The sequence below is a fragment of the Catharus ustulatus genome, chromosome 22 (genome assembly GCF_009819885.2).
Source record: "Catharus ustulatus isolate bCatUst1 chromosome 22, bCatUst1.pri.v2, whole genome shotgun sequence".
In the NCBI taxonomy this organism is placed as follows: domain Eukaryota; kingdom Metazoa; phylum Chordata; class Aves; order Passeriformes; family Turdidae; genus Catharus; species Catharus ustulatus.
Genome location: NC_046242.1, coordinates 2,091,207 through 2,106,294, shown reverse-complemented (window position 1 = coordinate 2,106,294; position 15,088 = coordinate 2,091,207). Strand labels below are relative to the sequence as shown.

The window sequence follows — 15,088 nt, the reverse complement described above, 5'->3', positions numbered from 1 at the left end:
TTTCATTGAGAGTGGTCCAGCACTGGAAGAGGATTTCCTCACAGGAAAGTGGAGTCACCAAAAAAACAGCACATGTGGCAGTTTGGGAATGGCAGGATCCAAAGGTTGGACTTGACCTTGAAGGTCTTTTCCAAAGTGATTCTGTGAATTTATGATTCTACAAACTTTAGAAAAACCACTGAAAATAGACAGTGACCCTAAAACAGCAGAGAGGCTGGAACTGGCATCACCACCCCCATCCCAGCCACAGTGATGGAGCTCAGGTGATCACCCCCATTTCCACAGGACAGTAAAACAGTGCCAGGAATTCCCTGGGGAATTTTAACCTTTGGGATCAGCTCCATGCTGCCAGGGCAGCCACGAGGAGCTCAGTGAGATTCTCACCTCAGAAAGGTCAGAGGTGCAGAAACTCTTCCCTGAATTCTGCCCCAGGGTTACCCAGGCAGTACCAACAAGTGCCCCCCACCCTGGCACTCCCTGCAGGAATTCTGCCTGCACCCCATCCCTGGCAGCTCCTCAGGATCCCTGCCAAAAGCAGGATCTGCACAAAATCTCACATTTCCACTGGAAACAGAGCTGGAGGCACAGGAAAAGGCTCAGAGGGACTGGGAGCACCCAGGACACTGCTCACAGAAGGGTCTGTCCTGGCAGTGGGGAATGACCATGCAAAAAGTGCATTTGTTTATTTGTAATCAGTTTTCTTTTTGCTAGAGGAACATTTCAATTGGAAAAAAATGTTTGAAAAATCTCCTGCACTATGAAAAATCTAACAATGCAAAAGAAAGGTTATTTTCTTTTTGCCTAGAAATAAATATAATACTGAAAGCAAATCACAGCACTGGAAATAAATCAGAGAATTTAACAGCATTTTAAAACTCCAGATCACAAAAATATGAATGCACCACACACAATTAGGATATCCAGCTTCCTAGAGGTTCAAGACAAACTTATTTTCCCAGAGCTGATGGTTTATTTATGTTAGAGCAGCAGGGTTTGGACAAGACAAACGTTATCATTTTTACAGCTCCTCTCCTGCAGTGCCCTTTAGGCTTTGATAGCTCCCTACTATTGTCAGGGTCAGAGGACAAGTTCATAAAACCTCTAAATCATATATAACAAGTCTTAAAAACCTAAGATCTATCATTTTTTTTCCCCCTAGGCCTATGCAGAAGAATCAAAGCACAGACAGTGACCAGCAGAAATAATGACCACATTAAACAGCTTCATCAGAAATTTATGAAGTTAAATTTGTCTTTTTTTTTTTTCCTTTCCTTGTTGTATATGAAGAGCCAAAAGATTTTTTTTTCCTGGAAACAAAAACAAATCCCAACAGCCAACAGAATTATTTTAAGACCTGACACTAAGATCTCTTTTTTTTTCCATTATCTTCTTATTTTTATTTCAATTTTGGAAAAAATGTCTTTACTGTTTTATGAACAATTCCCTTTCAATGCAACATTGCTTGGTTAAATACTTCCAGAATTAATTCTCAGGGAACAACCATCATGAAGTTTTTCTTTGTTTTGTTTCTTTTTCAAGTAAAAAAATTTATTTTCCTGTCAAGAAATAAAATAAAATAACTCAGCTAAATATTTGACTTCTGATGTGTCCTTAATACCTCACTAACTTACCTGCAATGAGCATCATAAAAATAGGGGGAAACAAGAAAACATTTCAAGTTTTTTTTTGCTTTAAATTCAATAAATGTGACCATGTGGAAAAAAATCTCCCAGACTAGTTACAGAATAATGAAGTGTGTGGGAGTTCTGCATAAACACTGAACCCAGAACCAGACACTTTAAAATTAAATGAGTGGTAGAAACAAACAAAAAAAGACATGGATATCTTCTCTGTCATAAAGACAGGAAAATCCAGCAATTTGAAAATTGTCTGATAATGGTGTGGAGTTTGTAACAAATGATTGTGCCTGATTCACTGCACTGTGGATTATTACACACAGTTATATATGATTATAAAGTCAATTTATTATTATAAAACAGCACAAGTGCCTCACAAAACACCATCATGCTGGACTGCATTTAGGATTTATATAAAATTATAATTTTACACTTCGTACCCAACTTCTCCCATCACTTTTTTTAACCTGGAATTCCACAATTCCCCCCATTCCTAACCAGCCCCATATTCCAGCCACGTTCAGTATTCACCAGAATCATCAGACTCCATCTCCCCTTCCACTGATCAGCATCAATCAATGTCAATTAGGAACAAGTGTTGGGGAGACAAAATGTGACACTTCACACTTGATCTTGTCAAAGTGTCACATAAATATGCTGCAAAGACAAAATATATTTTGGCTGCATTTCAGTCCCAAACAGGATTTTATCCCAGCTCTGTGGCTCTGTAAAATTCCTGCCCGGTGAAAATCCGGTTTATTTTTCACCGCCGACAACACCAGAAGGATTTCCCTGGGGTTGTGGTGGAAGTGCAGGTTGTGGCTGTGTGTACAGTTACCTGTCCCTCTGCCACTGTCTCTGTGTCGATGATGGTGACAATCCCAGGCACCAGGGGACTCCTGCGGAGGTTGCTGTGAGCCAGGATTTCCTCCTCGGTGGCTCCCGACGGCAGCGTCCCCGTCAGCTGGGTCACCACCTTCCCCACCATGGTCAGCCCAGTCTTTATTGTCTGCAAAAAAAAAAATTTAAAAACCCTTAAAAGATGTTTAAGGCTGTGCTGTGGGTTCAGCTCAGATTTTTTCTAGAAAAGGATTTGTTCAGGAGTGATGTATCAGCTGGAACAAAACAAAATTTGGTGTTCTAGCAAATGGAAGAATTCACTTTTATTTTGGAAGTCAATTACACCAAAGCATTATTGGAAAAAAAAGAAGTATTTTAATGCTCAAATAATTTAATGTGCTTTTATTTTATGTGTTCCAGTGTTGGGGGTTTTTTTAACTTTGATTTTACTTATTCCCATAGCATGGATGGTCAGAAAGATCAAAGATGAGGAGGGCACTGCTCACACAAAAATACAAACAGCCCCTAAAACTGACAGAGATTTCTTTTCTGCACAGTGCAAGAGACCAAGAATTTGGCCTTTGCTACATCTGACACACTTATTTTTTACTCAGTAATTAAGCATTAAAACTGAGTATGAGACTCAAATCCAGGAAAATGAAAAATGCCACCCTTGAGCTCCCGGAACTCCCAGGCACATCCCAGCAATGGGACTTTCCAGGCTCTGCACATTTCCCAGACATGGGTTTGAAAACACATTCACTGCACCAGCTTTTAGCAGCTAAAGATGCTGAAGATTATTTTTATTTTGCTTTATTTTATTTGGAGAAAGAGGCAGAGTAGACACAGTAGGAGAGATGCAGACTGAAAGAAAAACAAGCCCAACTACAACTTTAAATATTTTCTCCTTGAACCAAGGACTGTGCCTTATTTGCCTGTAAAGAATTGAGCAGATTTATTATGCAATATAAATAAGAAATAGCAAAAGAGATCAGAATGGAATGACACTGTAACAAGCCAATTCTTAACTAAAAAGACAAGCTAAGCTGCCTGCTAAATTGAAAAGGAAAAAAATGTCCAGATCCCAGGCTGAAACCAAGAAGCAGCCACAAATCAATTGCAACTGCTTTGTTTAGTGCTAAAATCTCAAACTGCAGTGATTAGAAAACACATTAGTGTTCATCAATTAGCAGCCAAACGTTTGTTTTAATAATTCATGGGAAATGACTTACACAAAGTCTGTTAGTGTGCTGTCAGGAAAGCCTCTGAAGGGCCAACAGCAGCAGGCGCCACACGGTATCGATGGCCATGGCCAGCCAGGAAGGCTGATTAACCTCTGAGATGCCTCTGCTGATGGACTCACCCCATTAATGCTAATGGAGATACTTCCACTTAAAATCGAGCCAGGCCTTTAGCACAGCAATGGCTTTGGGGGTTTAAAGTCTTTAGTAATATCCTGCCATTTGTTTCTTGTTATTTCTTTTTATACCCGGCTACGGTAGAGGAGAATAAAACGGGTTTTAACGGTGGTGAATTCAGGAGGCTGGGAGAGGTAACATAAAGCAGATATTGATGGCTGAGGAATAAACCTAAAATAGCCCCTGTGCCATCACAGGGATGCATTCCAGCTCTCCTGGCAAAATCTGACAAGGCACTTTTTTGGCCAATAGCTCAAATCCTAGAAAATGATTCGTTCTCAGTTTCTGGAGCAGGGAGGAGAAAGCAGTAAATGGTGAAATACCTGTGCGAGGGAAAAGGCTAAAATCTGTCACTGACCTGGTTTAGAAAATATCTTTAATATTTATAATGACAGCAATGGGATGACAAAGTACCAAACATAAATTCACAGCTCTCCAGAAGAAAACGCCCGCGCTGATGCTCGGCCTGCAGCAGGGAGAGGTGTGCAGAGATGTGGCCAAGGCCATTAGCTCAGAAATATCAGTGCAGAACCATTACAGCACTTACTGCCCTGTGCTGTTGTGTATATTTGCAAAAACTTCTGGGGTAATCTTTAACCTTTCCCATGCCATATCAGCTGTCCCCTCCATCCATTAGGGCTAATGACCTTGCTCTCACATAAGCTGTTAGTCCTCATTAAGAAGTTATCAGGTAACAAGAGAAAACAGATGCAGCCTTTGCTAAATCACTTTACCAGTACAGGATTAAAAGATATGGAGAAGGGAATCAAGGGAAGGAGTTATGAGGTGAGAAGGACTTGGTTTATAATTTGATGGGAGACATGTGACAGAGCAAATACATTTTAAATGAAATGGGTTCAAGTTTGCTCTGTCCCAGTTCCTTTGTCACTGATGGGAACCCGCCAGTGAAGTCTGCTGATAAATAAAATTAAAATACTTGATCCAGCTCCTTTTGTAACCAATGATCCACAGTGTGCAGAAAGACACATTATTTATAAGATCATGTCTACCCTATCTACTTCAAACTATGACTGTTCATGTTCATTCTAATATAAAGAAATACATATATTTAATTAAAATAGATGTATGCCCTCATAGCTCATTTAATTGAAAAGTAAGTACAACTTTAATTAGATGAAAAGAAATAAAATGCACCATTCAGTTCCTGTTAGGATGCTTTGTTCCAACAAAGGCCTTGCATCCTTTTAGTGACAACACAATATATTGTTCCTGTTTCTCTTAATAAATACATTTTATATTTTCTATTTGATTGCAATGAAAAATCTATTGAAAGCAGAAAGAGATATCAAAAAGATCTGCCTCGGGTGTCAACACAGGGAGGTTTGAACAAAGGGATAACAGGGTTCATTCTGAAAGAAATTCCATGTCCATGCTGCTCTGTTTGTTCAACTGGACTGAAAAGAATCTTTATCCTGTGGAAGGGACTTTCCTGTCTACATGCACTGAGTGCATTCTTCAACACCTCTAAGGCATGATACTTTCATTTTCCCAAGCATATCCATTTTTATCTTTGCTCTTCATTAATCCAAATGTGAATCTTGACACATTTTCTGCTTCCTGAAATTTTCTGCTTGGTCAAGTGACAGAAGCTACCAGAGCTTTTAGAACATGAACACTCAGAAAGCCACCAACACGATCACAGCTTTGACCTCGGTGCTTTTGGTTAACAGGGACCTTCCCAAACAACTCCCAAGTTGTTTGATTCAAGAGGAAGTTTATTTGCTGCACCAAGAGCAGTGAGGACAAACCCCTGGCCCCACCAGGACACGGATCAGCAGAGGGAAACCATTACAGAAAATATTCTGGGCTGCCACCAAGACCTTCTGTAGAGGCTCTGAGAGGCAATTCTCCAAAGTGACCCTGCTGAAAGCTCTCAGCTTTCCCCCTTTTTCATATGAAGGTTCTTTCACTTCATCAGGAAATTGGAAGCCAACCAGAAAAAAAAGGCTGTAACCCTGTGTAACCTGGCAAAACAAGAACTTTAATGGAGCCACTTCTGAACCAAAAGGCAGCAGTGCAGGGGACAGCAAAGGACATCCACTTCCCAAAAAGCTGGTCCTGGGCTGATCAAAGCAAAGGAATTGCAAACCCCTGCAGCTGACAGGACACAACAGCAGTAAAGGTTCATAAATGAAGAATTAAATAAGGAAGGAGTGAAGTTGATGGTGAGAGAATGAGATGGACAAATAGCAACAGATATGTGGAGCATCTATTTGCCAGCAAGAAAGTCAGCCCTGCAGTTATCAGAGATGAAAACCTGCTAGACAGCAAGCCAAGACTCAATGAAATCACTCATAAATTAAACATTGCAGATTTACTGTGGCGCACTCATGGATAACAAATTAATACACTAGGGCTGAGACACTCCTCAAGAGCCAAATCATGCAAATATTTAAAACTATATTAGTATTAATCTTGTCTATTACAGTAACATCCAGCAGGCAGGAGCATGAGCAATGTGCTGTGCAAATACAGAGCAGCACAGAGCCCGTGCCCTGGGGATTATCCCTTTTCCTAACTCTCACTGGGAGTTTATCTCTGTACAGAGGCTAACAATCTTTTCTTTCCTATGATTATAAACACATTTTATCTTCACTATCTACTCACATGATGCAATAGCACTACTTCAGTGTGATAAATTCAGCTTAACAGCAGAATTTCTGGATTATGATCCCAGGCTAGTACTACTCAGCAGGGAAGGCCATCAGCTACAGTGATCTGTTTGCAGCATTTTGCCACATCTGATTCAAACTCTGGCTGATCACACTAAGCCAGTTGGTTTTTCAAACTTATCTGTGCTATAAAAAAGATGTTCATGATGCTGGGATTGAAGGAATTTGGGGAGATTTTCCCCCACACCTTTTCTTTAACTGTGTTTTTCTTTTTTAAACTGTAACAGAGACCCAGCGAATCACCTCAGGAGAGGAGCAATTCCAGCTCCCCTCAACAATGTAAAAAGCTGTGATTTTTCTCCTTCTCCAGCCACACTGTGATTGTGAAGGACTATGTTTGTTTTTCTGTTTTGTTTTCACATGAGCTGGCCTGCCCTGTGTCTCTCTTTGTGGCTTCTCCTAACTGTTGTTTTCCTCGGTGCCACTGAGCCTTCTGTCATTTCATTCCTATTATTAGGTTTGTTTTGTTGCACATATCAGAAATGAAAAGGCTGGTGGTTACAAGGGAAGCTTGTAATCAGCACCGAGTTCACCCCACAGTGCCAAAACTCACTGTGTGTGTGTGTGTGAGAAAGAGAAATTGTTGTTGCAGCAAGGAAAGGGGCTGGGAGGGAGACAGTGAAACAAAAGTTGTGCTCAGTCTTGTTTAAGATTTTTCCAAGCCATGGGCTTCTTTTGATACTGCAAAACCTCAGACATTTCTCTGAAAACAGAGGGATTTTACAAGATCATCTGAAGTAAGAAAATGAGGCAATGGAACCTATATGTAAACAGTCATTAATAAGCCCTAACCTTCAAAGAAGGTAATTAATTAGCTCCAGTACTGTGCTGTCACCCTTCAGAGAGAGCAGAAAGTATAATGGGGTTGTGATGGAGTCCAAAAAGCACCAGGCACTTGTAAAGTCACTTTTCATGATGCTAAAAGACTAATAATTCACAATGTTGATTTCTAATCACATAAACTTGTTCCACTATGAACAGCCATTACACAAATCCATCCCACTGTCACTTCCCTCTAATGTAAATAGCTGTTTGTAATAAATAAAATTTTTAAAAATCAGTTCAGGAACAGAAATACTTTGTGGAAAGCCACAGTTAGTCAGAGATTTGCAGGATGGGGAGGGCAGGCACGGTGCTGCTGCCTGCAGGGTTCTCAGTGTGCTCTCCTCTCTGGGAAGGGAGGGGGGTGATGACACACAGCCCAATTCAGCAGGGAAACCTCATAATTATGTTGCAGGAGCAGCTCTCCCAGGGCAGATGATGGACTCACTTTGGCAGCACTAATGACTGTGGCAGTGTAAGACTGAATGTTGTCTCCACAGGCTCCACCACGGGACTGATGGCATCGGATCAGCTACAAGAAGAAAGACAGCAACCAAGTCACTACTATTAAACTACACAAACCCATAACCCATTACCAGAGCTCTTATTTATCATGTACAGTGGTGTGTTTTTTCCTACAAATAGCAAAAAGCCCTGCTGAGACACTTAACCCCTTTTTATAATCTTCTGGGTGCCACCCAGACTGTCGCGTCCCCCGCTCCAGTTTTCAATTACCAGATGAGTACTCACTAAGAATTCATAAACTTTGAAATGGTGGGATTTTTGGTCTGGCAGCAATACCACAAATAAATTTAAATAAATATAATCAAAAGCTTTAGCCATGTATATGTAACATTAAATATCAGCCATTCTAAGAATCCGAGTGTGGCTTTCCCCTCCTTTTTATGACGAGCAAGCAAAGAAATGACAAAGGAAAAGAGTTGTTTGAAACTTTGCATTTAATAGATTAAAGGAATGTACATGGGGTTTGCTTTTTATTGCCTTCCTTCCAAATCAATAAATTAAAACAAGACTCTTGTACCTGCCATCACCCTACCAAAGTAGTTTTTGCCTTTGAACCCTAACAATAGACTCTGTGCTTTTATGCAAAATTAGAAAAAAATGTAGATATTTGTTGCTTGTACACAGAAAATGTTGCCTGTTTAACTATTTGAGCTAAAGAAAATTAAAAATTACTGTAAGAAGTATTTGTTTCTACAGGCTTTTCTGTCCTGTTTATATTTAAATATCTAAATAAAAATACCTCAGCTAGGGAAAGCCCACAGGGAATCTACCTGGGAACACACAAACCATTTAAATTCCCTTTGTGATCCAACTCTCTTGTTGATATTTTGGCAGCAATACTTTTTAAATCCCTTGCTGACCAGGGTTAAGTTTTCCAGCATCAGCAAGGTGTGGGACTAAAGGAAAGGCAGGCCTGAATTTGGGAAGAAATCAGCTGTGCTGGAGGAGGTGTAACAGCAAATACATTTCTAAAATCTGCCTCTGATAATTTCTGGCTCAGCTCTAGAAACAGCTTCCCCAGTCACAGGTGGAAGGGAGAAAAAACATCTGCTTTGAAATAAAAATAAGGCATTAGGAGCTGAATTTAGGCTTCACTTCAGGCTTTAAATACACAGTCACTTCTCTGGGTAAAAGCAATTATCATTTCTTTGCTTGGGAATCTACTTTCTTTTTCTCTAGAAAAAAGAAATAAATTTCTTTTTTTTCCTAGAGCTTAACTTTTTCAAAGATGTTCAAAAGTGGCCAATTTAATGCTATTTTCTAACCTACAGAGTGTATTGCTGTGTTGACTCAGACAAATCCAGGCTCTGTCCAGCCTCAGTTTCCCCAAACAGAATTCTGGAAGTGTTTTTTTGCCTATCTTCAGAAGTGTCTGTAATTAAATGCTTTAAACTTTTAAAGCACAAAAGGGGTTGATTATTGAGTTACCTCACTGAAAACACAGTTGATGGCTGTCTTCTCTGCCTTCCAAATTCCTTAAACTGAGCTTAAATCAACTGTGCAGAGTAAAGATCTAATATTTTAAAATACTCTGGTCTGTCATTTTAACTCAACTCCTCTTTTACAGACTTTCTTTTGCACATATCTTTTTCCTGAGACCTCTTCTTTTCCTTTTCTCCCTGTACAGATAAATCTAGAAGTTTTTTTGATATCAAACCCCTCCTTACCTTGTTTTCTGCATAAGCAAGCCAACGGCTCCCAAGAGCAATGGGATTCATGTTTGGCCCCGGACAAGGATAGCAGCCTGCAAAGTTTGAAAAGGCAACATTAAGAAATATCTTAATGACTTCTTCCAAAGAATTTTATTTAATGCCAAGAAAACAAAAAGTCTAAACAAAAGCATTTCAGTTGCTAATATCGCTCAGTGGATGCTTGCATTTTTGTTCCTAGAGATAAGACTGTGGTTAGATGAACTATTTTGAACATTTAATTATGTGTAAATATTCATTTCTCCTTATGTTTGCATTTTTAAAGCCATTCTGATACAAAAATGACATTCTGGGGTGAGGGAATATTGATGTTTGACTCGACTGGTTTTGTATCTTCACATTTTAATTAATTTTATTTGACACCTTTCTGTTGGTGAACAGTTTGTTCACTTCAAGCTCTTCTAGAATTTTATTGTATGAAAGGATGTATTGTGCTCTTGGTTTCATTTTTAATAATTCTATATACAAGCCCTCAGCCTTTCAAAATGCTTTTGGTTTTGATTTTAACAATTTTACACACAAGCCCTCAGTCTCTCCACATTCTTTTGCACAAACTTAACTTTACACAGCGGGAAAATTCGTAATTCCTTTAAAATTGGTGACAATGTTTCCACTGTTCACCTGCCTTCCATTACTTTTATATTATCATTAAAAATAGATTTTCACATACATGGATAAAAATGAGCATAGAAAAGAGAATTATTTCTGAGGATTAAAACACGAAAATTCCTGTAAGAGAAAATAGCTGTGAATGAAAACATGGAAAAGTTTAAAATTAATCAGGACCATATTAAATGGCATTTCATATATAAAGTTTTTAAAATATGTATTTTTATAAAAGGTTGTAAGTAAAATAGTTTTTTAAAAAATAAAATAAATTATTATTATTTTAAAACATGCATTTTACATGAAGAAATGAAGAGGAAAGAACAGGGGGAAGGAGGAGGCTATCAAGCAAATGCTTAATCTCAGTTTTCATCAGTTCTTAGGCTAATATAGTCAATTTAGCAATTTAAATTCTCTCACTGATTGGCCAAGAAACAAAATATTGAAGACCTTACAGACATGTGTGTCTGATTTAAAGGAGCCCTGGGCAGCTGCTCCCGTATCCCGGCTGAAGGAGCGCAGGCAAACAGCATTTCAGAACACATACAACACAACTTCATTCAGTGTATTGCTTAAAATCCTAAAATACAAATATAAACCCCGACCCCAGCCCCTGCCAGCTCAGTTTTGTGTTTTGTAAACCCCTCATGTGAGACTCTGACACTGCTCTGTGCCCCCAGCAAGGAAAACATTCCCATCTCTGGGAACATCCAGGATTCTTCCAGCAGGCTCCAAAAGAGCCCAGAACATTTCCAGAGGGCAGCAGAACTTGCAGAAGAGGACTGGTTTTATTTTCCCCACCTGCCCAGCGCTGAGGGGTGTGTGTGGGAGGTGTTAACACATCCCTGGAAGTTTAAAGGACGTCTGACAACACTTTGGATGCGTTTTCGGGCCTGCGTAGGCCCGAGATAAACAACCCCGGATTGCATTTTCCAGAGCGCGGTGCTGAGGGTATTGCAAAACTCCAAAGATCACAGGGAGCTGTTTCAAAGGTCAGAAAGTAAAGAAGGAGAGAATGAATTCACCCAAGAAACCCATCCGAGGCAGAACCCGGCGAGGCCTCAGCGCCGGCCTGATCTCAGGAAGGAAAACGAATTCTGAAGAGATGATGCCACAATTGTTATTGCATTCCAGCAGTGCATAAAATGTGGGTAGCCAGAGCCTCTTAAGGAACAAAGCAAGCAAAAAAAAAAAAAAAAAAAAGGTTGTAAATACAGCCCTGGGTTGTAAATACAAACGTGTTCTTCCGATGACATTATAGATCAGGAGCGGTGAGGTTTTAATGCCGACTTCTGCCTCGGCAGCTCTTATCTGGGTCAGGAAAGGAATTCAGGTCCCCCAAACCTTTCTTCTACCTTCCCTTTTATGTATAAAATACAGCATTAAAAGTTGCCAGATGATAACCCTCATCATGTAAATCTCTACAGTGACTTTAGAAGCAGTGACTTGCGTTTCCCAAATTCGTAACATCCCTGCAGGAGAAAACTAAAGGAGTCTCAGCAATTCAACAACACATAGCAAAAAAAATCCAAGTCCTGCTTGGAAAAGGGAGCTGTTCTCAATTACTTCAGTGAACTGAAGTCATTGAAGAACTGCAAAAAGAATTCTCCAGATCCAAAATTGATGACTGAACAGAGGAGTTACCTAGAGAAGCTGGGGCTGCTGTCTCCAAACCCAGTGCCCGTGGTTTGTCCCAAGAACTGGGCTCAGTCAATCAGGCTCCACACACAAATCAACCAATTCTAAGAATAAACTCCACAAAGGTCAACAATTCGCTCAGTCCTAAACTCTACTCTCCGATACGAAAAACAGCGTTAAAAAAAAAGGAGCTATTTCCTCCCTTTCTTTTCTTTGCAAGTCTTTGCATTTTGGAAACTTGCAGCAGCACGAGGATAAACAAAGGGTTATATTTTATGGGGAGGAAAAGCAAATTGTTTTTCTGCTTTCCAAAAAAACAGCTGGAGTCAGCAGAACATCATCTACGAGGCGAATGAAAAGACAGACACAGCGTGACCCATCGAGCTGGGCCATCCAATCCTCACCAGCCCCACTCTCTTAAAGATTAACTTCTATTTCTACCAGACTTCAAAACAACAGAGGAAAAAGCCATTCTAAGCAATAACAGCAGCAACTTTAGCGTGTTTACAATAGCAATGAACATAATGAGAATGCAGAACTAACTGTCAAGAAGACCAAAGTTTCCAAGTTTTAATGACAGCATGGAGAGGTCATCCAAGAAAGGATCACTCAGGGAAAGTCCTTCCAAAAGTGCAGCAAACCAAGCAAGTCCTCAAAAATATCTCATCTTAGAACCAGTTTAACTCGGCCTATCACTCACAAAAATATAGGTGAAAACCTACTGGAAACTACTTCATAACTTTTGAGTACACAGTTATCTTCTGCCTCTGTGCAGAGGAAATGAGTAACTTCAAAGCTGGGGGAAAAAAAGAAGAAAAATTGCATTTTGAAAATCAGAATCAAAATCCAAGTGTTTCTGCTAATTTTATCAAGTTCCTACACCCAAAAATTCCAACTGGTGCTGCTCTAAGGAACAGTGAGGAGTAAAAAATGGGCTCCAGGATCCCTCTGAAGAGGGGCTTGGCTAAGGACACTCTGACCTCATCCTGAGCCTTGGTTTCCCAATTCCAAGATGTAAATGTTATCTACAGCCCCATAGGTAAATTCTTCAGGGCTACAATTTCTCAGTTTCTTGCCTGGTTTTTTGTATTTCGTTTTTTTTTTTTTTTTTTATTATTTAAAGCAACTATAAGAATTCAATATTCTCTCTAGAAATATCTGATGTTAACAGCCAGAACTTGTCTAAGCTAAGTCAGGGCTTATTTTCAGTTTGCAGAATTTCTTACCCACAGAATAATTTTATTTCTTTTTCAAACCTCACTAAAACACACTGCAAAATGACATCTGATAAACTATTGCAAATTAATACATGAATTAATAAAGCTGAGAGAATGAAAAAGCCAAATCAGAATCACCTAACCTTGCTTTCCTTCAAACACATCCCATCATTTTTATGTTAAGACACTACTGGTTGATTTTTAATTTCACAGCACATTATAAGAACTTTATTCCCTACAACAATATTTATAGTCCAGAAAAGAAAATAATCTGGTTTTGGTATTTTCCAGACTTTCATTCCCTTCTATCTTGACTTTATTCTTAGTTTTTAATGAAAACCATTTTAAGTTCTTTTCTGTCTTGTTTCAGTCTTCTTTTCCCTATCAGTTTAATAGGAAAACTTTCTTTTTCCATTATTTTCACTTTGTTTCCCCCAATCCTTTACAGTGGTACAGACTCATCCTTTTTTAGAACTGATTTCAATTCCCTGTTTCCTAGGGGGGAATTTTAATGGATATATCACACCTTGTAGCTGTGAGGAATCCACACCAGAGGAGTCCAGTTTTATTTCAAGCTGAGGGGATGGGCAGTTATTAACACAAAAACCTTTCAGGATTCTGTCTCTAATCCCAAAATAAGGCAGAAATGACATCTTTTGGGTCACAGGGAATGCCATGGAGGCAGAGATTCCCAGGCTCACCTCTATCCTAAGGAAACCTTCCTGATTTCTGGAGAAACAAGGATTTTCTGTTCAGTGCCTGGCAAGGTTCATTAAAGATGTCATGTGTCAGCTGAAGTGTCCAGTGGTTTTAAACACAGTTTTCTAAACAAATTCCAAAAGAAGTAACTCATTTCAACCGAAATTCTTTGTCTTTAATCATTCAAAGGACTTGCTGGATTATCACTTCCAAAATCAGCGAAGCGGGGCCATCGTGTATTTTTAAATAAATAGCTCCAAGAACCCACTGAAGTGATGCTACTTCTCTAATGATCAATCTGTAATTCTTTTCTGGGTCTTACGAAACACAGAGCTCTCCACAGAAATGGAATTACAAAACTTCATCCTTAAGTCTTGCAGTGCAGAGCAGCCAGAAAGCAGATCCATGACAGAGAGCACAGAGAGGGAATATGCAATAAATAATGGGTAGAGTGATACTGCTGTAGCAAAAGCTTTGTTTATTCCAAGGAAAACAAATCATATAAGTTGTTTTATCTAATAGTTTTTTTGTTTGGTTGTTTTGCTTTTTTGGTTTTTTTAGCAGAGCAATTTTTTTGTTGTTTATAAACTGTATAAAGCAATATTGTTTATAAATTCCTCTGGGTTCCTTCTAGATGAAAGGCCCTGTGTAAATGTTATTACTCTCACACTGTCACATACTTTCCAAAACTCTTCCATTGTTCTTGTACTTCCTTCTGTTTAAGTATTACCCATAAAATGGAGTAAACGAGCAGGATGGACCCACTGAGAAATCAGGTTTGTCACCCAGGGCCTTTTTTTCTTATTTATTTATTATTATTACTACAGAGATCTCCTTCCCTGTCCACTCTACCATGGCAGTTGGAAGCATCTGCACTTTGATGGTCCCAGTGGGTCCCTTCCAACTCAGGAATTCCATGATTTTATGATTTTACTCCACAGGTCCAAGCACAATCCCAGAGCTTCTACTAAAAATATCAGTGGCCTTTCATGTTCATTAGGCCTGGCTGTTTAATTTAGCACCAATTTGATTGATTTCAGGGCAATGTTTAATCTCAGGTTTATTTTCTTTTTTTTGTTCAGACTTGGACAGTGACAAATAATAAAAGTTGCCACTGAGGTTGTTGTTTCTGTGCAGGACAATGTCAGATGGCTTTGTCTGCCCTTTAACATTAAAAATTTGGGTGCTTTAGATAAAAATAACTTCTATAGAAACAAAGAGCACTTCCTGTTTTACATCTAATTTGTAAAACTGTCAGAGCCAGGAGATATGACAGACAGACAT

The 15,088-nt window shown here is 39.2% G+C and overlaps 1 protein-coding gene across 10 annotated transcripts in view; it reads right to left on the bottom strand.

The window, feature by feature from the left end:
- BCAS3 (BCAS3 microtubule associated cell migration factor) overlaps positions 1–15,088 on the bottom strand; it is a 295,160-nt gene that overhangs the window by 239,698 nt on the left and 40,374 nt on the right. For all 10 annotated transcript variants that reach the window (XR_004419938.1, XM_033078230.2, XM_033078232.2 and 7 more), the window contains exons 10-12: positions 9,603–9,679; positions 7,859–7,942; positions 2,476–2,646 (exon numbers count right to left, since the gene is read on the bottom strand). Coding sequence is in view for 9 of the 10 variants with exons in the window: in XM_033078230.2 (XP_032934121.1) it covers positions 2,476–2,646; positions 7,859–7,942; positions 9,603–9,679 (332 nt within the window). In the remaining variant the exon portion in view is untranslated. The remainder of the gene's footprint in view (positions 1–2,475; positions 2,647–7,858; positions 7,943–9,602; positions 9,680–15,088) is intronic.